Source organism: Macaca nemestrina, chromosome 10 (genome assembly GCF_043159975.1).
Source record: "Macaca nemestrina isolate mMacNem1 chromosome 10, mMacNem.hap1, whole genome shotgun sequence".
Lineage (NCBI taxonomy): Eukaryota > Metazoa > Chordata > Mammalia > Primates > Cercopithecidae > Macaca > Macaca nemestrina.
In genome coordinates, this window is record NC_092134.1 from 40,349,811 (window position 1) to 40,376,026 (window position 26,216).

General features: G+C 34.9%; 1 protein-coding gene across 1 annotated transcript in view; it reads left to right on the forward strand.

The window, feature by feature from the left end:
• Positions 1-26,216, forward strand: part of LOC105483719 (early endosome antigen 1) — a 161,711-nt gene that overhangs the window by 124,911 nt on the left and 10,584 nt on the right. Inside the window, exons 17-22 of the mRNA XM_071071314.1 lie at positions 618-773; positions 2,889-3,028; positions 9,593-9,923; positions 10,626-10,727; positions 13,195-13,389; positions 22,487-22,669. Of these exons, the coding sequence (XP_070927415.1) occupies positions 618-773; positions 2,889-3,028; positions 9,593-9,923; positions 10,626-10,727; positions 13,195-13,389; positions 22,487-22,669 (1,107 nt within the window). The remainder of the gene's footprint in view (positions 1-617; positions 774-2,888; positions 3,029-9,592; positions 9,924-10,625; positions 10,728-13,194; positions 13,390-22,486; positions 22,670-26,216) is intronic.

A 26,216-nucleotide genomic window follows, 5' to 3' on the forward strand; every position in this document is an offset into this window, starting at 1 on the left:
CACCCGGCTTTATTGGTCCATTTTTTAAAAAACAATACAGAAGTATATCAAGTTAAAAAACAGAACAAAACGGTTTTCTATATTTACCCTTTACCGAAAACCCATTTGAATGGAATGTTTGCTGTTAAATTTGGTATGTGTCCTACTTTTGGTACATAGTCGATTTACTAGTAATTTTTATTTATTTATTTATTTTTTTGTGCAACTGAATATTCCAAATGAATTGAAAAGCATCATAGATGTAATCACTGTAATTTTTTTAAACATAGTTTTTAAAAATGGTGTCTTGAACATTGAAAATATTTAATTATAATATAAAAGTGTTACTTTATTATTAGCCTGGCTAATATTCTGTTTTGGCTTCTAAAATGATTCTTCCTAAATAAACACTGGAAAGTTATTAAACTGTTATACATATAAACTTAGGATCTCAGACTACGCAAGAAGTGAGTTCATGTCGTTTATACTGGTAGGTAAGTCTAGCCTCTGATATATCATTGGACTTATCTGAGCTCTTACTCCAAATAAAATTAGAGTTTTCAATTTTACTTTGAACATTTGGCCACTATGATATAGTAAACCTTACCAAAGTTTTCTTCAATTGTACTTTTCTAAAGGAGTTAAATAAGATTACTACTCAGTTGGATCAGGTCACTGCAAAGTTACAAGACAAGCAAGAACATTGCAGTCAGCTGGAAAGTCATCTTAAAGAATATAAAGAGAAACACCTCTCTTTAGAACAGAAAACTGAAGAGCTAGAAGGTCAAATTAAGGTTTGTATAAAAGAAGTTGAATTTAGTTACATTTTCTACTTCAGTAGCAATGGAATCTCATGACCTACATGGAATCAAAGATTTTTAATTAACAAAGGTGAAGGTGTGGTATAAAATTTTTTTAATTACTTGTAATTTTTCATGTCTTAATTTTGAATTATATCTTTATTTTTAATTTCTTCTTTAATGAGCATCTTTTATAAATGGCAGTCAGCTTACATACTGATTCCATTGTAATGTGTTACTTTTTCTAAAGACAGCTAACCAGAGATCTACTCTACAATTACAAGGAACTTACCAATTTTTTGTTGTGAAGTCTTTTCTATTCCTTCATTCTTCCATCTCTTACCAACTTACTCCAATATCACATTTCAGATATGGTAGACTTTTTCCTTTTTAGAACTTTATACCCTTTGGACTTTGCTTCTAACTTAGTAACACATTGAGACTATAGTAAACTGCATCTTACTTTAACACAACGCCAAGTGAATGTGTTGATTTACTGAAGAGATAAGATGATTAGACATCTCAGAAGGATTTGACCTGAGTTTTTGTGTCCTTTAAATTAGAACCACTTGCTGCTTAACTGCCTTTGGCTAAAAATAAAAAAATGAAAAATAAATTTAAAAAATTTGAGCTACTATCAGTTAAACAAAAACTTCTCAAGTTACTCTATATATGTAACTTACACTTCCACAACCTGCTGAAGCATGTGTGTATGATTTTAGAGTCATGAAATGTATATACCAATATAGTAAGGGGGAATACTTACATTTACAATTCTAAAGGTTCCCTTTTTTCTTTATGGCAAATGATAATAGCAAAGGCAAAGTACTTTAGGCATGGTTAAAAATAATAGAAGGATTATTTTACTGCTAAGTGTCTGATGAATATTCTGTTTGGGTACCTATTAAAAACAGTGGTTATTTAGAACTGAGTTTTTATTGTGATTATCAGCTCTAACACTTCGTAATTATCATTTTAGGGAGTATTTTATATTTTTTATATAGACATGCAGAATTAATTTAGCTACATCAAATATCTTTTATTTAATGAATATTTTCAGTGTAGGTCAATGGTAAGGGCTACAGGTACTAATCAGTTTATAAAATATTTAGTGTGCAAAATCACTACCACTGCAAGGAAATACATTGTGTAAAGCTTTTCAAGCTTCTATTTAACAGTTTGATTTTGTAAATTTGTAAAACCACATACATAATTACATGTATACATGTGAGATGCAAACTATATTCTGAAGAACAATGTCATCTAGTCCAAGAGATTAAAGAAACAAAATCAGGAACTTAATTGCTTTATATTTAGGATCAGTAGGTGTTAATGAGAAGGAGTACATGAGAACTTCATTTTAGTTTTAAATATCTTGTAATTACATCAGTGTTTTTAACTGTGACTATAAAAGATAATATGTTTTAAGTGAGTACATTAGTAAACCTATTAACTTATTTTTTCATACTTGAGTTAATAACTTTTACTGAGGTAATAACTATTTATGTTTCTATGTTTCTTTTAAGTTGATTGTTTTATTCAGAATTAATTTTTTTTTTTTTTTTGAGATGGAGTCTTATTCTGTTGCCCAGGCTGGAGTGTAGTGGTGCAATCTCAGCTCACTGCAACCTCTGCCTCCCGGGTTCAAGCCATTCTCTTGCCTCAGCCTCTTGAGTAGCTGGGACTACAGGCACGGTCCACCACGCCTGGCTAATTTTTTTTTTTTTTTTTTTTTTTAGTAGAGACAGGGTTTCATCATGTTGGCCAGGCTGGTCTCGAACTTCTGGCCTCAAGTAATCTGCCTGCCTCTGCCTCCCAAGGTGCTGGGATTACAGGTGTGAGCCACCGTACCTGGCCAAGAATTAATTTTAAACATCAACACTTAGTGGCTGTCTATCATGTATAAAGCTTTCTGCTGGATCTTCTGAAAGATTTTAAAATAAATAACACCCTTAGTAATGGTTTCAGAATATGTTTTTTATTATAATAAATATTTTATGTTTTTTTGTGTGTCATACCTGTTTGAATGTAAACAAATGTTATAATATTTAATAATGGATTGATAATTACTAATATTAAAATGGCTGCCATACCATATTTCTTTCATAGAAACTAGAAGCTGATAGTCTCGAAGTTAAAGCAAGCAAGGAGCAGGCTTTGCAAGATCTACAACAGCAAAGACAGCTGAACACAGATTTAGAGCTTAGAGCCACAGAATTGAGTAAACAACTTGAAATGGAGAAAGAAATGTAAGCTAAACCACTTTACTTACAAATTAAGGGAAAAGATTTTAAACTAGTATTAAAATTTCCTTCAGATTTGAATTTTGCTATCATCGTGCTTAAAGATTTATTAAATATTTATTTTGTGTTGATTTTATAAACTGAGGTTAATGTGAATGAAAAAATAATGCCATCATAATATGGTTAAACTTCACTAGAAAGGACGGAAAACTTAGTTTTATAAAATTTGGATCATCCAGTCTCTTTTCAACAATGATATGGTGCTCATTTCTCTGGCATAAACCTTGTTTTGAGTTGTTCACAAATTTGAGTAAATTACTGTAAAATTAAAAAATTCGGGGATATTTATGTGTTATCCAAAAGTAGTTAGACTTCTAGTTATACCAAATAGGGAATGGATTCTTTCTTAAAAGAAGTTATCTTCTCAGCCTGGGTAGCATAGCAAGATTGCTTGAGCTCGGGAGGTTGTGGCTGTCACACCACTGCACTCCAGCCTGGGCGACAAAGCGATACTCTATCTCAAAAAAAAAAAAATGACCTCAGCTTTTTGATGCATTTTGACAGATTGTCTATGTTTATGACGACAAAAGAAATACAAAAACCAGTGTGCCTTCTTGTTTTTATTATTGGTGCAAAATTCACACATAGTTAAATGCACAGATTTTACATATGTACTTTGAGTTTTAATAAGTGTATATTCTGTGTATCTATGCATCTAGCCACAACCCCATATAGGACATTGTCATCACTCCAGGAGCTTTCTCACTTGCCCTTCTAGTCAATACCTTTCTTATCCTTTTCCTGTAGACAACCACAGTCTGTGTGTCTACATGATATCCTGACACCAGTATCATGGTGTTGGTACCTAATATCATAGTACCTAATATCATATAATTATGATATTGAAAGTTATAAATGTAGCTAAGTTGGTGTGGCATAACACACAAAAGAAACCATAAGATATTTGTAATATACCATAAGATGGTAGCTTTATGATATTAAGTACTAATCCTTCACCTTTATTATTTTTCAAGATTGTCTTGACTCCTGTAAGTTCATTGCTTTTCTATATACATTTTTGTATTAACATGTCCATGTCTACAAATAAAACTGTTGGATTTTGATTAGAATTGCCTTGAAGCTATAAATCAATTTGGGGAGAAGTGACATCTTAACAACACTGAGTCTTCTAATACACAAACATGTATCTCTATCTACTTGGGCCTTCTTTAATTTCTCTGAGCAGTATTTTACTGTTTTTAACATAGACATCTTGTACATCTTTTTTTTTTTTTTTTGAGGCGGAGTCTCACTCTGTCACCCAGACTGGAGTGCAGTGGGGCGATCTCAGCTCACTGCAAGCTCCGCCTCCTGGGTTCATGCCATTCTCCTGCCTCAGCCTCCTGAGTAGCTGGGACTACAGGCGCCCACCACCACACCCGGCTAATTTTTTGTATTTTTGGTAGAGACGGGATTTCACCGTGTTAGCCAGGATGGTCTTGATCTCCTGACCTTGTGATCCGCCCACCTCGGCCTCCCAAAGTGCTGGGATTACAGGCATGAGCCACCGCACCCGGCCTTGTACATCTTTTGTTAAATTTATTCCTGAGTATTTTTTAATGCTATTGTAAATGTAATTGTTTTTTAAATTTAATTTTCCACTTACGGCTAGTATAAAAATGCAATTTTTAAATATATATTGACTTTTCTGCCCTTTAACCTTTCTCAATTTACTTTTTAGTTTTAGTAGTTGTTTGTAGAGTTCTTGACGTTTTCTAACTAGACATTCATGTTATCTCTGAATAGAGACAAATTTACTACTTCCTTTCCAACCTATAGGCCTTTTATATCTTTTTTCTTGCTGGCTAGGGCATCCGGTAACATTTTGAATGTAAATAGTAATGGCAAACATCTTTGCATTATTTCTAATCTTAGGCAGGAAATATTAAATGTTTCATCATTAAGTTTGAGGTTAGCTGTAGGTTTTACTGAGATTTCTTTTATCAGATTGAAGACATTACCTTTGATAACTTTTATATATTAAAAAAAAATTATCGGCCTTGTGGTTTATGCCTGTAATCCCAGAACTTTGGGAGGCCAAGGCAGGCAGATCATCTGAAGTCAGGAATTCGAGACCAGCCTGGCCAACATGGTGAAACCCTGTCTCTACTAAAAATACAAAAATCAGCTGGGAGTGGTGGCACATGCCTGTAATCTCAGCTGCTCGGGAGGTTGAGGCACGAGAATTGCTTGAACCCAGGAGGCAGAGGTTTCAGTGAGCCAAGATCATGCCACTGCACTCCAGCCTGGGCAACAGAGCGAGACTCCATCTCAAAAAAAAAAAAAAAAAGATTACAAAAGAAACAATTATTGTGCTTGGATTGAATTTTATCACCTTTTTTTTCTGTATCTGTTGATATGATCATATGGATTTTCTCTTTTATTCTGTTAATATGGGCAGTTACATTTGTTGATTTACTATTAAACCAGCCTTGCTTTCCTGGAATAAATTAACTTGACTGTGCTGTGTTACCTTTTTATGTATTGCTGTTTTTGATTTGATAATACTTTGTTAAAATTTTTTCATATATTTATGAGGGATATTGGTCTGTAGTATTCTTTTAATATCATTGTCAGGTTTTGATATCAGAGTTATCCTGGCCTTAAAAAGGAATTGAGAAGTATTTCCTCTTCTTCTCCTTTCTGAAATAGTTTGTATGAGATGGATATTATTTTTTTCTTAAATGTTTGATGAAATTCACTAGTGAACTGGCTAGGCTTAGAGTTCTCTTTCTGGGTTGTTTAATTTGGGTTTCAATTCATTTAATAGATATAGAGCTATTCTAATTTCCTGATTTTTTTTCTTGAGTCAGTTTTGGTAAATTGTGTCTTTCAGAAATGTGTTCATTTCCTCTAAACTTCAAATTTATTGGCAATTGTTGATAATATTATACTTTTGAGGTCTGTTAGGATCTGTAGTAGTGTTCCTCCTTTATTCTTAATAGTGGTAATTTGTCTTTTTAAAAATCAATTAGAGATTTATCAGTTTTATCAGACTTTTGTAAAAAAAACTTTTGATTTAATTTTGTAAATTTTCTATCTTATTTATTTCTCCTCTTTATTGTTTCCATCTTTAGACCTTAGTGTTTACTTTGCTTTTTTTTTAATAGCTTTTGAATGTGAAAGCTTCTCTGTGTCTGTCTACATTTTGTAGTATCTGTTTCTTTTTTTCAGTTACCCGCTTTTCACTTGTCAATGCTAGATGTAAGATTTCTGCAGATGGTAGTATGTAGCCCTATTCTAATAACATCAGTGTATTATGACAGTTTTGCCACAGATGGAATAAATTATCTTGAAGGAGGGTATCTTTTATAATTTGCACTAAAGTGCTCAATGAATTCATGGCTCCTCTGAATATAAGGGTGGATTGGTTTAGAAGATATTGGGACTTATAAGATTTATTGGTATATGAAATTTCAAGTATCTCTAGTGGCAGAATGGGTGTGTGCTTCTGAACATATATAGCCACAAAAGTGCTTAGCTGCAGCATCATTCCTTCACTCCCAAGGTAGAATTAATTAGTCTCTTGCCCAGCTTACCCTTGATGTTGATGCTGAACTTGGGTCCTGCCATGATGAGATCTTCATTGAACACATCACTCACCATTATTTTGATGGATGACAATCAGTTCCACCCAATTCATTTGAATGTCTTCATATGACTGGTTACATTTGATTACATTTTGTCTTTAAACACCAAATCACCTACTCTGACTGAGTTGATGGACTTGACTTGTGTCAAGGGAATGAGGACTCTTGACTGTTCCAGTAGTAAAGGTAGAGACTAAGAACCTGAGAAAAGTCCTCTTCAGAAAGATGAAATAAAACACATCAGAGTTGATGATTAAGTTGTTTCATACTTTCATGGTTTTCATCCTTGTTTGGGGATAAGATGGTGAAAATATTCTCATTTTCATATCTAGTAAATTGGGTCCTGATATTTTGAATCGGAGGTTATAGAAGCACATCTTGTGCCTCTGGGGTGGCATTCCTCCTCACTGTAGTTTCCAGTGCCTAGGTATTTGAGGAGCATATCTGATCCATTACATTACCAACCAAATGGTTCGTCATTATCTCTAGAATGCAGTCATCAGTCCATGAAGATCATCTTTGAGATAGCTTTTGTTCTTTTCCTCAAAAACCCTGCAGGCCCACTGGTTCTTTCTGTTTCCAATGGACCCAATGGAAGTGGACCCATTTTCATTCTATGTTCTAATCTCATGGTTCAGAATTCACTTACAGGGCTCCCACATCCTATTGGAGTAGGAAAACCTTTAAAACTAAGATCTTTCTTGTCTATGTACTTTGTACATACATTTCTCCTCTTAGGTCTTACATTTCTGGAGTACTACTTAGGCAAGGAGGGCTGGGGTCCCTTCTGCTCTTATATCAGATAAACATATTGAGACTTTGACTAAACCCCACCCATGAGCCCAGGTTTCAGCCCAAATAAGAAGATACAGGGCTTCCCTTTTTGAGAGCCCACTTAAATTTATATACCCAATGTTTCCCTCCCATCTTACAATGTATTTTCATTCCTCTGCAGCTTAATGTATTTTCTGATTTCCTTTGTGATTTCTTCTTTAATGTGTAGGTTATAAGTATGTTTACTTTCCAAATATTGAGGCTCTCCTAGATATATTATTGTTACTGATTTTTTTTTTTTTTTTTTTGAAACGGAGTCTCACTCTATGCTCAGGCTGGAGTGCAGTGGCATGATCTCAGCTCACTGCAACCTCTGCCACCCAGATTCAAGCGATTCTCCTGCTTCAGCCTCCCGAGTAGCTGGGATTACAGGCGCCTGCCATTATACCCTGCTAATTTTTGTATTTTTAGTAGAGATGGGGTTTCACTGTGTTAGCCAGGATGGTCTCGATCTTCTGACCTTGTGATCCGCCTGCCTTGGCCTCCCACAGTGTTGGCATTACAGGCATGAGCCACTGCGCCCAGCCCTAATTTCTAATTTAATTCTATTGTGGTCAGGGAACATTCTTGGTAAAATTCAAACTTTTGAAAATAAGTCTTATTTAAGGCCCAGCATATGGCTTATCATAATTAATTTTCCATGTGCACATATATGTACTCTGTGTTATTAGGTGGAGTGGCCTATAAATAACAATTACGGTGCTGTTCTTATTGTCTATATTCTTGCCAATTTGTTCCTCTGGTTGTTCTATCAGTTTCTAAGAAAGAGATATTATAATTTCCAACTATGATTGTGGACTCATGTATTTCTTCTTTGAGTTACTTAAAAAAAACAAACAAGAAGTTTCACAGTGACTATGTAAGCCTCTATTTCTGTTTTGCCTTCTTTGTTTCACATAATCTTATGATTTTGTAATTAATTTTGAAAAAGCTAAGCAGCATATAAATAAATATACTGAGTCTTAATTTTAGGGTTGCTTGACAGGGATTTTAACTACATTAAAATGGTAAAATAATATTAGTGTAATGACTTTTCCATTTGGATCTTTAAAAATCAGGGAGGCATAGTATCTTGTGAACCTATTAAGCTTTAACATCTTTTCTAGCTATTTTTAAGGAGGTAAAAGTGTGTTTCTAGAACTAAAAAATCAGATTTTGAGGTATAAATACAGTTTTGATTTTGTATTAATACACAATTTCAAATACTTTATTAGTACATCTTTTAACAACCTCCCTTTAAGATATTGTTGAATTATTTTTATTGGTTTTAAATTTATTCTGATTACACTGGAACTAGTGTGCATTCTAGAAATGCTGTTACTTAGCATCTGGTTTTGACTTTAAAAATGGCTGTTATTTATAGTGTATCGGGGGTTTTGCTGTATAATTTGCATAGTTTCTTTTATGAAAACAATAAAAGTCTATAGCTTTCTAAAGCTATAACTTTATTTCTTCATTCTTGTTGCTTTTTTCATTCGTGTATAAGAGACCTATATTAAGGAACAAATGATAACAAATCCTTTGTATAATCTGCTAGGTTCTAGGGTTAAAGTAAATCATTTGTCTTCCCTCTATATTGTAAATAAAATATTTCTTTTATTTTTTTACTTTTATTTTTTTCTAGGTTAACCATAAATATTTTGAAGTTTAAGAACTGTCACACATAATGTGTTTCATGTTTTCAAGGAAAGAGACAAAGTTCTCTCTGTGTTGAGAACTAACATAATAAATAGATTCTTTATGGAAAAACGTTTCTGGCTGTTATAGACTAAAGGGTCTGTGATACATAGTTTTTTTCCCTGGGAATTAGTTGTAGTGGACAAAAATGCATTAAGTCAGGAAGCTTAGATAGTTTTGTCTTCACTACTAACTTATATGACTTGGGAAAAATAATCTACATCTGTTAAATGATCAAATGAGATGTTCTAAAGTATTTTTCAGTGGTATGATTTTATGAAATTAGATTTTACTTGTGAACTATACAAAAAAATTTTCAGAACTCAGTAATTGTTTATGATTAATTTTGAATGGTAAATTAGAAATAGTAAATTATGTGTTATTTAAAAAGTTTTTAAAAAATATTTAGAGTATCCAGTACAAGATTGGATCTACAGAAAAAATCTGAAGCCCTTGAAAATATCAAGCAAAAGCTTACCAAGCAAGAGGAAGAAAAAAAAGTCCTGAAACAGGAATTTGAAACTTTAAGTCAAGAAGCAAAGATTCAGCACGAGGAATTGAATAACAGAATTCAAACAACAGTAACAGAACTACAAAAAGTGAAAATGGAGAAAGAAGCTTTAATGACAGAGCTTTCTACAGTAAAGGAGAAACTATCAAAAGTTTCTGATTCTTTGAAACACTCCAAAAGTGAATTTGAAAAGGAGAATCAGAAAGGAAAAGCCGCTATATTAGACTTGGTTAGTAGTTTACATTTACTTTCTTAAGTAGAAGTGATTATTTTATTTAAAATGTACTTATTTTTCTGCTTAATTCACAGTTTGCTTTTCTTTCCACATTTAAATAATTTAAAGCAGTTCTTATGAGGAAATAAATTGGGATTGCTTAACCTGAGAAGAAGCCCAAGATAATAATGTGGGTGTGTATGTACCTGTGAGCACACCATTTTCTGAAGGCCAAGAATATTTTCAGTTGAATATCACAGTCTTTCTCATGTGTGTTATGTTCCTTCCTGTTTGGTGAAAACATTTTCTATCTGTACACTTTTCCTATTGTGATCACTTTTTAATTTATTGTTTTCTAAGTTTTCTTGCTTCCATTTTCTTGAAGCCCATTGCTGTAAAAGTAGTGTGGCAAGTTAATTATAATGAATTGTGTGACATAAAATGTGATTTCTAAAGTGTTCTAAGATATCATCTTAATATTGTTTAAAATATGTCATTGTGACTTGGTTGATGATCAAAACCCTTAGTGTTTTGTTGTCCCTCCTCCATTATTTCTGTAATATTTTCCTAGTTTTATCATTGAAATGGATGATCCTGTCTCAGCTCATCGATAATTTTAGTTTATTTCCTCGTGTGTTTCTTACTAAGGTTATAAACTAAACTTCTTAAGGTTATTACAAATATTTTTTATGTAATATAGTTTTCATTTTTTTTAAGGAGAAAACTTGCAAAGAATTAAAGCATCAACTTCAAGTGCAGATGGAGGACACACTTAGGGAACAGAAGGAACTGAAAAAGTCACTTGAAAAAGAGAAGGAGGTAAGATTTTCTTTTTTCTGTAACATAAATGTATAAAGTATAGTAAGGTCTTTATATTTTCAAATAAATATATAAAGTATGTTTGTTCTTGGCAGCATTTCCACAGATAATTTTTTTTATAGTTTTAAGAAAATTAAACATTTTCACATTGATATTTAGGTCATAGGTTTATTTCTCTGAAATATAACAAATCATGTATATAGTTTAAAACTGTTATTTGTATTTTACCTACTATTAAAAAGACTTAAGCTAGTTTATAATCAAAGGTCCAAATAAAGAAATATAATTAATAAAGGTAGAAAATTGAGTCAGCTAACTACAGAGTTAAGGACCATTTTTATGGTTGAAAAAAAATCTTAAAAGGCTTTCCATAGAAATGACCTTTATTTCATGGACTCTTATGGCTCTTTAATTCATGGACATTTATACTCATACTAATGTATACTTGATAATGGTTGTAGAACAACCAAAATGTTTTTCTGTAGTTAGCGCTTCTATTGTTTCCAGCAAAAACAGACAAGCAAACGAGTAAACAAACGGATATAATATATGGTTGTTACTCTCCGAAGCCATACCTGCGAGCTGCTAGAGTCCAGGCATGCAACTTTCTAGAAAATCGGATTTGATAAAGGAGCAATACATAGTACTGACAAGTATTTAATGTGATTGTATTCTAGTTGTTGATTGAAAGCAGACTTGTGTTGTAGATGCCAGCCATGTAAGTAGCAAAATTATAATTGCTTCATGCCCAAGTTCTGAATCAAGATTGTCCAAATAATTGCTTCATGCCCAAGTTCTGAATCAAGATTGTACAAATTTATATTCTGGCTATGCCATTTATTAGCTATGCCATTTTGCCATCTTTTAGACCAAATACTTAACCTCTGTGCTCTGGTTTCTATATGATAGAGTCTACATGAATCTGTGTGATAGAGTTATTATGAGAAATAAATGTGTTAATATCTTTAAAGTACTCAGGACACTGACTATAATGCAGTAAATGCTCATACTAGTTATTATTTTGTCCTTGGTTATCATATCATATCATATCATCCTTATTGTCATACTGTTTGACTCCTGTTTTGCATAAAAATATTTGCTATTCATTGTGGAGATAAGCTGAGACGTCTATGTATAACAGTAACATTTTTTCAAAGGTAACTTTGGATATGGTCAAATGTTCGAATGTAGTGCTAGATTCTTAGTGAAATATGCATAGAATGTGAAAACATGACTTTGTTTGGAGGGTGGGAGATAATAGTGATTTACCTTGGTGATAGAGGAACCTCAATGTGACTTCTGTATGATGTCTGAATTTGAGCAGAAACATATCCTGGTGGATTGTACAAACAAGATAGTAGTAAAATATGCCCCAGATCTCTAAATGAGGTAACTATTCTGCAGTGTATTATTATTATTATTATTATTTTAAACAGAGTCTCGCTCTGTCACCCAGGCTGGAGTTCAGTGGTGCAATCTCAGCTCACTGCAACCTCCACCTCCTAGGTTCAAGCGATTCTCCTGCCTCAGCCTCCCAAATAGCTGGGATTACAGGTGCCCACCACCATGCCTGGATAATTTTTGTGTTTTTAGTAGAGACAGGTTTCACCATGTTGCCCAGGCTGGTCTCGAGCTCCTGACCTCAAGTAATCTGCCCACATTGGCCTCCCAAAGTGCTGGAATTATAGGCGTGAGCACCTGGCCTGTGCAGTGTAATTTTAATGTCATCAGACAGATACTAAATGTATTTTGTCAGCTGTGGCCAACAGGCTTAGTGGCATATGAGAATATTCTTTTTTTTTCTTTTTTTTCCATTATTTTTTGAGACAGAGTCTCTTGCTCTGTTGCCCAGGCTGAAGTGCAGTGGCATGATCTCGGCTCACTGCAAGCTCTGCCTCCTGGGTTCACGCCATTCTCCTGCCACGGCCTCCCGAGTAGCTGGGACTACAGGTGCCTGCCACCACGCCTGGCTAATTTTTTTGTATTTTTAGTAGAGACCGGGTTGCATTGTGTTAGCCTGGATGGTCTCAATCTCCTGACCTCGTGATCCGCCCGCCTTGGCCTCCCAAAGTGCTGGGAATACAGGTGTGAGCCACCGCGCCCGGCCGAGAATATTCTTGAAAGACAATAGACGTCCAACAATCTAGACATTGATGTTAACATACCTATTTTCCATGATACAAGAGAATACTAATCTAGATCATTTACAAGCTGTAACTATACAATTATAAGTTAAAAAGAAAGGTAGTGTTAAACAAATAATAAAGATTAATCCAGCATGTCACCTAATAGTGAATAGTGTTGGTTATGAAATCAGTAGGAGGGCAGGTATCTTTATTAATTATCTGTAGCCAACAGCCTCAGTAGTTTCTTCCTAGAGTAGTGCCTGGAGTGTAGTAGTTACTCAGTAAATTGTCTTTTGAATGAACAAATGAAGGCTACATAGATTTTTTTTTTTTTCTTTCAGGCTTCTCATCAGTTGAAATTGGAACTCAATTCAATGCAGGAACAACTTATACAGGCCCAGAATACTTTAAAACAAAAGGAAAAAGAAGAGCAACAACTTCAGGAGAACATAAATGAGCTAAAGCAATCAAGTGAACAGAAGAAAAAACAAATTGAAGCACTCCAAGGAGAGCTTAAAATTGCTGTTTTACAGAAGGTAGTGATATATTTGTTTACTTTTTATAAGAAGAAAAACTTGGCAATTAAGAAAATAGTATGATGATTAATACAGACAGATGAGTTGCAACATAGAAAAGTTTACATAAGCTAAATTTTTTCTAAGTTTAATGTATGAAAGCATTTGATTATATTATCAAATACCTGAGTCTGGATTTCCATTCACTATAACTCTGTTGTCAGATAGTTGTTATTTAAAATTATAGTACTAATCATTTGATAGACATGAAACTACCTTTTTAAAAATAATATATAACTGGCCAGGTGCAGTGGCTCACGCTTGTAATCTCAGCACTCTGAGGCAGGCAGATCACCTGAGGTCAGGAGTTCAAGACCAGCCTGGCCAACATGGTGAAACCCCGTCTCTACTAAAAATACAAAAATTAGCAGGGCGTGGTGGTGCATTCCTGTAATCCCAGCTACTTGGGAAGCTGGAGCAGCAGGCAGAGGTTGCAGTGAGCTAAGACCACGCCACTGCACTTCAGCCTGGGTGACAGAGGAACTCTGTCTCAAAATACTACTACTACTACTACTACTACTACTACTACTACTACTACTACTACTATATAACAAACACTTAAGGAAATAATTTATGCAACATTCATAGTGTATTAAAAAAATTTAAAGGAATTTAAAATAAATCATTCTTATTAAGGGCTGAGAACAAAAATTACAAGTGGGATATCTTAAAAACATTCACTAGTGTAAAGCTTCATATAGTTTTAATTATTTAATATTTTAATGGTTTCCGTTTCTAAACCTATTCTAATTTATTACTGAGCATGTTTTTTATTCTTAAGTGTTTTAATGCTTGTCCAGACCAAGAGTTGGTAAAAATGGATTATACTTAATATGAAATATTTGAACAAAATGAGTTCCTTCTCTACTGTTAGTATGTCCATGTTAATTTGGTCTGTTGAGAAGAGAGTAGAATCCCTACTATGTAGAATAAACTAAATATATCATGCCATTAAGAGTTGGCTGTCATACTACTAAAGTACAAAGTATGTAAATTAAAACAATCAAAAATACACATTTTATGTTGACCACTGTTTTTGTAACTATTATTATGCTACTTTACAAAATAGTAGTTCTCTAATAATACAGCCAAGAGTAGAAAAATGTGTCTATTATTTTGTTTGTGTTACCATATGTAATCAAAAGTCAACATGTAATTATCACAGTGCATACTTGGTTGTATGCTTTCATATCCTGAGGTCATTTTCTTCAAAATATACTAGCCTTGTATCCAAATATTTACAAAATCTTCATTTTTACAGCATTGTAACTTATGAAATAAAAAATACAAGTATTTTTAGACTGTTTTCTTATTTAAAAATTATGAGTTATAATAATATTTTGTTTGGATTTGTGATTAATATATATCGCCTGTACAGTTGACCCTCCATATCTGTAGATTCTGTAACTGCAGTTGGAATTGAAAATATTTGGGAGAAGAAAAGCAATAAAAAGTAACAGTACAGCATTAAAGAATAATACAAAATTGGCTGGGCGCAGTGGCTCACACCTGTAATCCCAGCACTTTGGGAGGCTGAGGTAGGTGGATCACTTAAGGTCAGGAGTTCGAGACCAGCCTGGCCAACATGGTGAAACCTTGTCTCAACTAAAAATACGAAAATTAGCTGGGCATGGTGGTGTGCACCTGTAGTCCCAGCTACTCCAAAAGCTGAGGCAGGAGACTCACTTGAACACCAGAGGTGGAGCCTTGGCTCTCTTGTAGTGAGCCAAGATCACGCCACTACACTCCAGCTTGGGCAACAGAGTGAGACTCTGTCTCAGAAAAGCAAAACAAAACAAAACCAAAACACTCAAAATTTAAAATACAGTAAAACAACTATTTATATAGCATTTATGTTGTGTTAGGTATTGTAAGTAATCTAGAGATGTTCAAGTCAGGCAGATCTGAATTTAAATTTTGCTTAATTTTATTAAATTTGGACACACATTAACTTACTGGTCATAGAGAAATGATTCATCCTTCTGAGCTCAATTTAATGTTGCCATAGAGTTGTTGTAAAGATTGAGATAATGTATTTAAAGTTTCTAGTACTGTGACCCATACAATGTAGAAGTAAAACAGTTGTTGGATATTATATGGAAGTATAGCAAACTGTGACTTGAGAGTGTCAGTGTATAGGGTAGACCATGTAGTAATAGGCCGTGACAAAGTTATCATTGTCACTGGCCCATGGTGAAGTAGGGAAAACAAGGATAATGTTTAAATGGGTATAGATGTATGTGTGTACACACTTAAATATATATATAAAACATAATATATATACACACATTATATCTAGATATGTAGTTTTATGTCTACAGCTATAGAGTTATATATATAAATAGATATCTATAGATACATAGTTTTTCACATTGAAGGTCATAATGCACTTATACATTTTCTACATATATATAAATAAAAAGTAATATTACAGCATTAAAAATAATACCAAAATTTAAAATACAGTAAAAACAACTATTTACATAGCATTTATATTGTAATGTTGTGTTACCTAATGGTATTGTAAGTAATCTAAAGATGATTTAAAACATTTTATATATAGCATAAGACTATTTGGGAGTTACTGATCTAGAATCAAGAAAGCATGCTGTTAAGTCAACAATCCCTCACCAACTTTGTTGAAAATCTAATGTGGAAATATAAAATGAATAGGATATGGCCCCTTACTCTCAAGCAACTTATAATTTAATGAGAAAGCAAAATGTAAGCGAAAGAAAAACGTATTATATAATGGAGCAGTTATCAACTGTTGCATTTGTCTGGTTTTTTTTTTTTTCCATTTAACTTCTTCACTAATGGATTTGAGTTCTTCAAAGAGAACTTTGTCTGTTCTAGCAAATAAGCTCTTAATCATTTTTAAAAAATGAATGGATGAGTTTGTCAGAGGAAAAATATTGAAAGCCCAAACATGAGCCCAAAGAGCTATTATGGCCATTGTTGAGACTTCATGGAGAGCTTAGTTAAGAGTCAGAACAATAATTAAAGAGTAAGAAACCTAGATTTATGAAAAAATGTTAAAGAAAATAAGTAGTATTTTAGAAAAGAAAATGTGTAATTGCATTATGACCTTCAGTGTGAAAAAGATATCCAGCAGTTCTTCAATATTAATTGGAGGAAGAACTCTATGAAAGGAAGATGGCATGGGATGTTATCAGATGCTGTGTAGGGAGATCAGCTCTCTGCTCCCCCATAGGCAGTTAGCACTAATTCCTATCACTCTGTTTCCTAGGTTTCTTGAATCCTTCCTTCTCATTTTCCACTGCTACAGCCTTAGTCCAGACTTCTTTTTCTCTTATCAATGCGGGCTCTTTTTTGGTTCCATATGAACTTTAAAGTAGTTTTTTTCCAGTTCTATGAAGAAAGTCATTGGTAGCTTGGTGGGGATGGCATTGAATCTATAAATTACTTTGGGCAGTATGGCCATTTTCACAATATTGATTCTTCCTATCCATGAACATGGAATATTCTTTCATTTGTTTGTGTCCTCTTTATTTCGTTGAGCAGTGGTTTGTAGTTCTCCTTGAAGAGGTCCTTCACATCCCTTGTAAGTTGGATTCCTAGGTATTTTATTCTCTTTGTAGCGATTGTGAATGGGAGTTCACTCATGATTTGGCTCTCTGTTTGTCTGTTAATGGTGTATAGGAATGCTTGTGAGTTTTGCACGTTGATTTTGAATCCTGAGACTTTGCTGAAGTTGCTTATCAGCTTAAGGGGATTTTGGGCTAAGACGATGGGGTTTTCTAAATATACAATCATGTCATCTGCAAACAGGGACAATTTGACTTCTTCATTTCCTAATTGAATACCCTTTATTTCTTTCTCTTGCCTGATTTCCCCGGCCAGAACTTCCAACACTATGTTGAAAAGGAGTGGTGAGAGAGGGCATCCTTGTCTTGTGCCAGTTTTTAAAGGGAATGCTTCCAGTTTTTGCCTATTCAGTATGATATTGGCTGTGGGTTTGTCATAAGTAGCTCTTATTATTTTGAGATAGGTTCCATCAATACCTAGTTTATTGAGAGTTTTTAGCATGAAGGGCTGTTGAATGTTGTCAAAGGCCTTTCCTGCATCTATTGAGATAATCATGTGGTTTTTGTCATAGGTTCTGTTTATGTGATGGATTATGTTTATTGATTTGCATATGTTGAACCAGCCTTGCATCCCAGGGATGAAGCCAACTTGATTGTGGTGGATAAGCTTTTTGATGTACTGCTGGATTCAGTTTGCCACTGTTTTATTGAGGATTTTCACATCGATGTTCATCAAGGATATTGGTCTAAAATTCTCTTTTTTTGTTGTGTCTCTTCTGGGCTTTAGTATCAGGATGATGTTGGCCTCATAAAATGAGTTAGGAAGGATTCCCTCGTTTTCTATTGATTGGAATAGTTTCAAAAGAAATGATACCAGCTCCTCCTTGTACTTCTGGTAGAATTCGGCTGTGAATCTCTGGTCCTGGACTTTTTTTGGTTGGTAGTCTATTAATTATTGCCTCAATTTCAGAATCTGTTATTGGTCTATTCAGAGATTCAACTTCTTCCTGGTTTAGTCTTGGGAGGGTGTATGTGTCCAGGAATTTATCCATTTCTTCTAGCTTTTCTAGTTTATTTGCATAGAGATGTTTATAGTATTCTCTGATGGTAGTTTGTATTTCTGTGGGATCGGTGGTGATATCCCCTTTATCATTTTTTTATTGCATCTATTTGATTCTTCTCTCTTTTCTTCTTTATTAGTCTTGCTAGCGGTCTATCAATTTTGTTGATCTTTTCAAAACACCAGCTCCTGGATTCGTTGATTTTTTTGAAAGGTTTTTTATGTCTCTATCTCTTTCAGTTCTGCTCTGATCTTAGTTATTTCTTGCCTTCTGCTCACTTGTGAATTTGTTTGCTCTTGCTTCTCTAGTTCTTTTAATTGTGATGTTAGGGTGTCGATTTTAGATCTTTCTTGCTTTCTCTTGTGGGCATTTAGTGCTGTAAATTTCCTTCTACACACTCCTTTAAATGTGTCCCAGAGATTCTGGTATGTTGTCTTTGTTCTCACTAGTTTCAAAGAACATCTTTATTTCTGCCTTTATTTCATTATGTACCCAGTAGTCATTCAGGAGCAAGTTGTTCAGTTTCTATGTAGTTGTGCAATTTTCAATGAGTTTCTTAGTCCTGAGTTCTAATTTGATTGCACTGTGGTCTGAGAGACAGTTTGTTGTGATTTCTGTTCTTGTACATTTGCTGAGGAGTGCTTTACTTCCAATTATGTGGTCAATTTTAGAATAAGTGCGATGTGCTGAGAAGAATGTATATTCTGTTGATTTGGGGTGGAGATTTCTGTAGATGTCTGTTAGGTCTGCTTGTTGCAGAGCTGAGTTCAGGTCCTGGATATCCTTGTTAATCTTCTGTCTCGTTGATCTGTCTGATATTGACAGTGGGGTGTTAAAGTCTCCCATTATTATTGTGTGGGAGTCTAGGTCTCTTCCTAGGTCTCCAAGGACTTACTTTATGAATCTGGGTGCTCCTGTATTGGGTGCATGTATATTTAAGATAGTTAACTCTTCTTGTTGAACTGATGTCTTTACCATTATGTAATGGCCTTCTTCGTCTCTTTTGATCTTTGATAGTTTAAAGTCTGTTTTATTAGAGACTAGGATTGTAACCCCTGGTTTTTTTTGCTTTCCATTTGCTTAGTAGATCTTCCCTCATCCCTTTATTTTGAGCCTATGTGCGTCTTTGCATGTGAGATGGGTCTCTTGAATACAGCACACTGATGGGTCTTGACTCTTTATCCAATTTGCCAGTCTGTGTCTTTTAATTGGGGCATTTAGCCCATTTACATTTAAGGTTAATATTGTTATGTGTGAATTTGGTCCTGTCATTATGATGTTCGCTGGTTATTTTGCCCGTTAATTGATGCAGTTTCTTCATAGCATTAATGGTCTACAGTTTGGCCTGTTTTTGCTGTGGCTGGTACCAGTTTCCTTTCCATGTATAGTGCTTCCTTCAGGAGCTCTTGTAAGGCAGGCCTGGTGGTGACAAAATCTCAGCATTTGCTTGTCTGTAAAGGATTTTATTTCTCCTTCACTTATGAAGCTTAGTTTGGCTGGATATAAAACTCTGGGTTGAAAATTCTTTTCTTTAAGAATGTTGAATATTGGCCCCCACTCTCTTCCGGCTCATAGGGTTTCTGCCGAGAGATCCGCTGTTTGTCTGGTGGGCTTCCCTTTGTGGGTAACCCGACCTTTCTCTCTGGCTGCCCTTAACATTTTTTCCTTCATTTCAACCTTGGTGAATCTGACAATTATGTGTCTTGGGGTTGCTCTTCTCAAGGAGTATCTTTGTGGCGTTCTCTATATTTCCTGAAGTTGAATGTTGGCCTGCCTTGCTATGTTGGGGAAGTTCTCCTCGATAATATCCTGAAGAGTGTTTTCCAATTTGGTTCCATTCTCCCCATCACTTTCAGGTATACCAATCAAATGTAGATTTGGTCTTTTCACACAGTCCATATTTCTTGCCAGCTTTGTTCGTTTCTTTTTAGTCTAACTGTGTCTTCTTGCTTTATTTCATTAATTTGATCTTCAGTCACTGATACCCTTTCTTCCACTTGATCAAATTGGCTGTTGAAGCTTGTGCATGCATCACGAAGTTCTCATGCCATGGTTTTCAGCTCCATCAGGTCATTTAAGGTCTTCTCTACACTGTTTATTCTAGTTAGCCATTCGTCTAATCTTTTTTCAAGGTTTTTAGCTTGCTTGCAATGGGTTCGAACATCCTCCTTTAGCTCAGAGAAGTTTGTTATTAAGACGTAGGCCTTCTGAAGCCTATGTCTGTCAACTCGTCAAAGTCATTCTCCATCCAGCTTTGTTCTGTTGCTGGCAAGGAGCTGCAATCCTTTGGAGGAGAAAAGGCACTCTGATTTTTAGAATTTTCAACTTTTCTGCTCTGGTTTCTCCCCATCTTTGTGGTTTTATCTACCTTTGGTCTTTGATGTTGGTGACCTACAGATGGGGTTTTGGTGTAGATGACCTTTTTGATGATGTTGATGCTATTCCTTTCTGTTTGTTAGTTTTCCTTCTAACAGTCAGGTCCCTCAGCTGCAGATCTGTTGGAGTTTGCTGGAGTTCCACTCCAGACCCTGTTTGCCTGGGTGTCACCAGTGGAGGCTGCAGAACAGTGAATATTGCAGAACTGCAAATATTGCTGCCTGATCCTTCCTCTGAAAGGTTCATCCCAGAGGGGCAGCTGCCTATATGAGGTATCTGTCAGCCCATACTGGGAGGTGTGTCCCAGTTAGGCTACTTGGGGGTCAGGGACCCACTTGAGGAGGCAGTCTCTCCATTCTCAGAGCTCAAATGCCATCCTGGGAGAACCACTGCTCCCTTCAGAGCTGTCAGATGGGGAAGTTTAAGTCTGCAGAAGTTGTCTGCTGCCTTTTGTTTAGCTATGCCCTGCCCACAGAGGTGGAGTCTAGAGGCAGTAGGGCTTGTTGAGCTGTGGTGAGTTCTGCCCAGTTCAAGCTTCCCAGCCACTTTATCTACTCAAGCCTCAGCAATGGCGGGCCCCCCTCCCCAAGCCAGACTCAGAAGTAGCAGCTTTTTGATGCTCATGGCTGCTGTCAGGAATCCAGATTTCTGCTTGATATAGATATGTCAGTCATTCAAGTGGAGACATCAGGAAGATACATGGATATAAGAATCCAGAGTTCGGATGGAAAGGTTGCAGTTAGAGCAGTTAGGGACATAAATTTGGGAGTCAGTTGTAAAGAAGATCTTTAAAGCCTGGGACTAGTTGAGATCTGATTTTCTTTTCTTTTCTTTTTTTTTTTTTTTTGAGATAGTGACTCTCTGTCACCCAGGATGGAGTGCAGTGGTGTGATCTTGGCTCACTGTAACATCCGCCTCCTGGGTTCAGGCAATTCTGCTGCCTCAGCCTCCTGAGTATCTGGGATTACAGGTGCACGCCACCACGCCCGGCTAATTTTTGGATTTTTAGTAGCGGCGGGGTTTCACCATGTTGGTCAGGCCGGTCTCAAACTCCTGACCTCAAGTGATCACCCACCTCGGCCTTCCAAAGTATTGGGATTACAGGCGTGAGCCACCATGTCTGGCCTTGTTGAGATCTTCTAAGGAGAGAGTGTATGGATTAAAAGAGGGTCAGCAATAGAACTTTGGGGTGTCTCAACATTCACAGAAGTAGCAGAGGAAAAGGAGCTAGTAAAAGATTTTGAGAAGTTATGACCAGTAAGGTAGGAAGAGAACCTAAAATATAAGGTACCTTGGAAACCAGTTGAAGAAAGTGTTTCTAGAAGGAGACATAATCGACTGTATCAGGTACAACTGAGAGGTCAAGTGAGGTGTTAAAAAGGATAAGAATATAGGATTTTGGAACATGGCAGTTACTAATGACTTCAACAGTGATTTTATTGGAGTAGTGTATTTTGAAAGTCAAATAACTATTTTCATACTATGCATATGTATATGTTTTAACTATGTCATAATTTGTGCATATCTACTGAATCTTCTTGAAGACTAAAGACAAGTTTAGAGTTTACGGGAGCTTTAAAACTTTGTGAGATTTTCTTTTTCTGCCTTGATATTAATTAAGATGACCTGTAGAATTTCTTAAGTTATTCTTGCATTTCCAAGAGTAGAAACTATATATTAATACTTCAACAAAGTAATGGCTTCTTACTTTCTTTCATGTACAAGTTTCCCTTAGTTCCACCTTAAATTATGTCAGCTGAGGCACCTAGCACTGCATGTTCCCACAGAATGTAGTTGTTACTCTTTCTCCTGACACCTGATAGTACTTCCCAGTGACATGCCTTTAAAAAAAATTAATTAATTTTGTGTTTTATGGTTTTTAACTTGAGACTTGTTAAGATTTTGTAATTCTTTGACTTTATAAGTAATTTACCCCATTGAGGTAGAATTTTGAGGCATAAGTACAGTTCATCTTATTGTTTGGAATTTTCTTCTAGGTGTCTGGATTTTACTTTATATTTGTAATTGGTTTTTGGAATGCATACTGTTTTAAATAACTATTGTATGTTTCAGACAGAGCTTGAGAATAAACTACAGCAGCAGTTAACACAGGCAGCCCAGGAACTTGCAGCAGAGAAAGAGAAAATATCAGTATTACAAAACAACTATGAAAAAAGTCAGGAAACTTTCAGACAGCTTCAGTCTGATTTCTATGGGAAGGAATCTGAACTTCTAGCCACCAGGCAAGATCTTAAGGTATAGTAAACTATACTGTACCATAAAATCTCAGTAAGTTTTATAGACATTCATTAAATGATCTATTTGAATCCAAATGGACAAGGAAATGTTAGTATTTGTGGAATAGTATGCTGTTTTCTGTTAAATTACTTTTGTATTAGCATGCTTTAAAAAATTGTTTTATATTATAACGAAATAATGATATACATAAATGTGGGCATTTAAAAATGACGTATTTGTAATAGTAAGATAATTTGGATATATCTTAATTGTGACACTGTTAACTTATGTAAATATGCTGTCTTTATGTGCAAATAACTTTAAAGATAGGCTGCTGTTAAGTTCTAAATATAAACCGCTTGTGAAAAAATGCAAGCAATTTTACCATTGCTTGTCAGGCAATTCTGACTTTAGTTATAATATTTGTCAAGTTCCCAATATTACTGGATTGCCTAATGATTAAAATTAGGAGATTATAGCTCAAAATAAACTTACCCTTAATTATATAACAATGTATATAAATTTTGTCTTTGGTAACATTATTTGATTAGATAAAGTATCAAGTTTATTAAATTTAAGGATAATGGGAAAAGGGTAAACAATTTTTAGGTCACAGGAAAGTACCAGTTTTCTAAGGAAAATTGAATATTTGTGTTCTCTCACAGAAGGTTCAACCAGTTTTTTTTCCTCTCTCTCTTTTTGTTAAGGGGAAATTCTTTCTCTGTTTCTTTCCTGTGTTTGGGATTTTTGTTTATTTAATATAAAGTACATATTGCAAAATTCTGAGAATGAAAGAATATTAAAATGTTTTATTTAGATAGAGAGCATATATTTTATCCATAGGCTGTTATAGGGAATTATGAAGGAGGTGGGACTTGATTAGGTCCTGAATTTGAATACATAGAGACTCCTGAGAAAGGTCATTTTATTCAGGGGCATATTGGAGAAAAAGTGCCGTAGTAAGAATGAGTAAAGCAAGCACATAGTTAGCATAATTGCCTTGCTGGCATACTAGTTTATGTTTGGAATTAAGGTTTAAAAGGTTGAATCTAAATTGTGAAGTATCTTAGATGCCTAGCAAAGATGATTGGATTTTATATTTGAGGGGAAAAAGTGAAAAGTCTAAATAGAGGAGTAAAATGAAGAAAATAGTACTTTAGAAAATAACCTAGTAGTGGCTTGCAGACAGCTTGGATTGGACCTGGAATAGACTAGTGGTGGAGAGATGAGTTGAGAGGTTACTTTCTTTCTCCATAAATTCTAATAGTCGAGGTATAAGTTGATTAGAACGAACGTGAAAGAGGATGAAATAGAGGAGATTAATGGGAGAGAGAGAAAAAACAAAAGGGCTGAACCCATACCTGGCTGCAAGGATTTGACAAAGAGATAGGAAATTGGGTAAAATAATTTTCACAGTGCCAGTAGAATATCTGTATATCTATCTATGTATCTATGTATCTATCTATCTGGAGGTAAAAATTAGCAATAGTTGTTATTAAGAAAAAATACCACACAAGATTTAGGTAGTGTTAAATTATTATTATTTGTCCTTACAACACTATTGAAAGTATTGAAAGTCAAGGAAGCTTTGTGGAAGAGTTTGAGCTTAGCCTAAAAACAGTGAGGAACCACTAAAGGGAGTTACTTACATTTGTATTTTAGGCAAATGACTCACTACAGATTGAGGAATGAGAAACATGGCTGAATGTGAAGACCAGAAAGGAGACTTTGCAGTAGTCTAAGCGCAAGATGATGGTGGTGTGGGCTGGTAATAGCAAGGATGGAGAAAAGTGCATGAATTTGAAGGATATTTAGGTGATGGAAGAGATGAAACTTAATGATTGATTGGAAGAGTCTTATAGAAATCACACTCTTTCCATATGGATGTCATTTACCCAAAGCATAAGCTAGTAACAGGAACAAACATTAAATCATCAATGTTAATTGATTTGATTGATATTCTTGCATTAAGCCAGCGATTTTTATTATGCTTGAAAGCTATGTTGTGTACTAATAATTTCATACATGAAAGAGTAACTCAAATGTAAATAAGGGCAAAAAGAGAAAGCTGAGGGACAAGGCTGCCATAGAGTTTTACAACTTATTAAGGGACCTTGGATAGATCCTCTATTCCAAAGCTTTCTTTTGCCAAAGAGAGCAGGCCCAGTGCTTCCTTTTGCAGAGAAGACAGGACTACTGCTATACAATAACAGAACCATGGTTAAATCTTAGTTCTGATTCAAAGTCTGCCATTCTTTCATCATTTCACTAGAATTTTTTATATAAAAGATTGTTAAATGTTATATAAATGCTTTTAAAATGAGAAGTGTATGAACTACTTAGGAAGCTAATTTTTGTTTTAATGGTAAATTCCTAGGGAAGTTCAGATATTTATAGACTTAGATAAGAGATGGCCATCAGTTATTATTTTTCTTTTGCTTCAGTGATGTTGTATGGTCTTGTATATAAGAGAGAGAAGAGGCGAGATTCAGAGCCTTGTAACGTGACACCCACCTATGTCAACGCTATCTACCATGGGTTGGCAGTGCACAGCATGGGCTAACAATGTCTATTCTAGACATCGGTAAAGTGAAAGGTAGCCTGGCCTGATCTATGCCTTTAGCCCCATCTGCTGGATTACTTATGAAGTACTTAAGTTTGTTGACTGGATATTTCAGATTGGTTATGCTGTGCACTACTCTGTGTTGTCCAGGAAAGGTAGGGGTAGAATTTAGCTGTAAATTTACATGCTGAGTGAAGTGAAAATTCTAGGATAATAGATTTAGAATTAAATGTAAATCTTCTTAGCCTAGTACTCTCTATAACATTGCATCAGAAATCAAGTAAAAACAACTAAAAATATGAAGGGTGTGTTTTGTTTTGTTTTGTTTTGTTTTAAGAAAGAATGGGAAAACTTGCTGAATAGACAAAAACAATAGCTACCATAGAACACTGCAGACATCATTTGTTTACTGGGGTACTATAATGTGATTGGCATAATCAGGGTCAAGGTTGGTATTTGATCCATTTAGGGATTTGCCTATTCAAGAGGAGTAGATGAGTGAAAGATAGTCCCAACAAAACCATGGAATGAGAGATGGGGTTCTCTGAGGGAAGAGATGCTGAGCAGATGAAATAATATGCAATATTATTATAATTTGCAATAAGAAAGACGAAAAGAACATATAAAATGCATGACAGTATAAATGTTCATCTATGTCATTGAATGACAGATGAAAGCTCAGAGGCAGGGGAAAACAGTATGTCTTGGCATCTTCAGAAAAGATTTCATGGAGCAGTCCAAATTTTGAGCTTGACTTTAAAAAATAAGTCACTGGGTTTAGTGAGTTTACAATTTTATAGGCTGTTATTTAAACCATGGGCTTTTTGGAAATCTTGTGGTTAGAGGTTAGGGGTGCTTTCCAGGCTCTAACAAGCCTTGGTATTTTTAAACATTAGATCAGGATCTCTATTAACTAATTATAGTTGTTGTAGACTGTTTGCACTGGACTTTGTCAACTTTTCTCCTTTTTTATGTGAAATCACTCTCACCCTTTGTGACCCA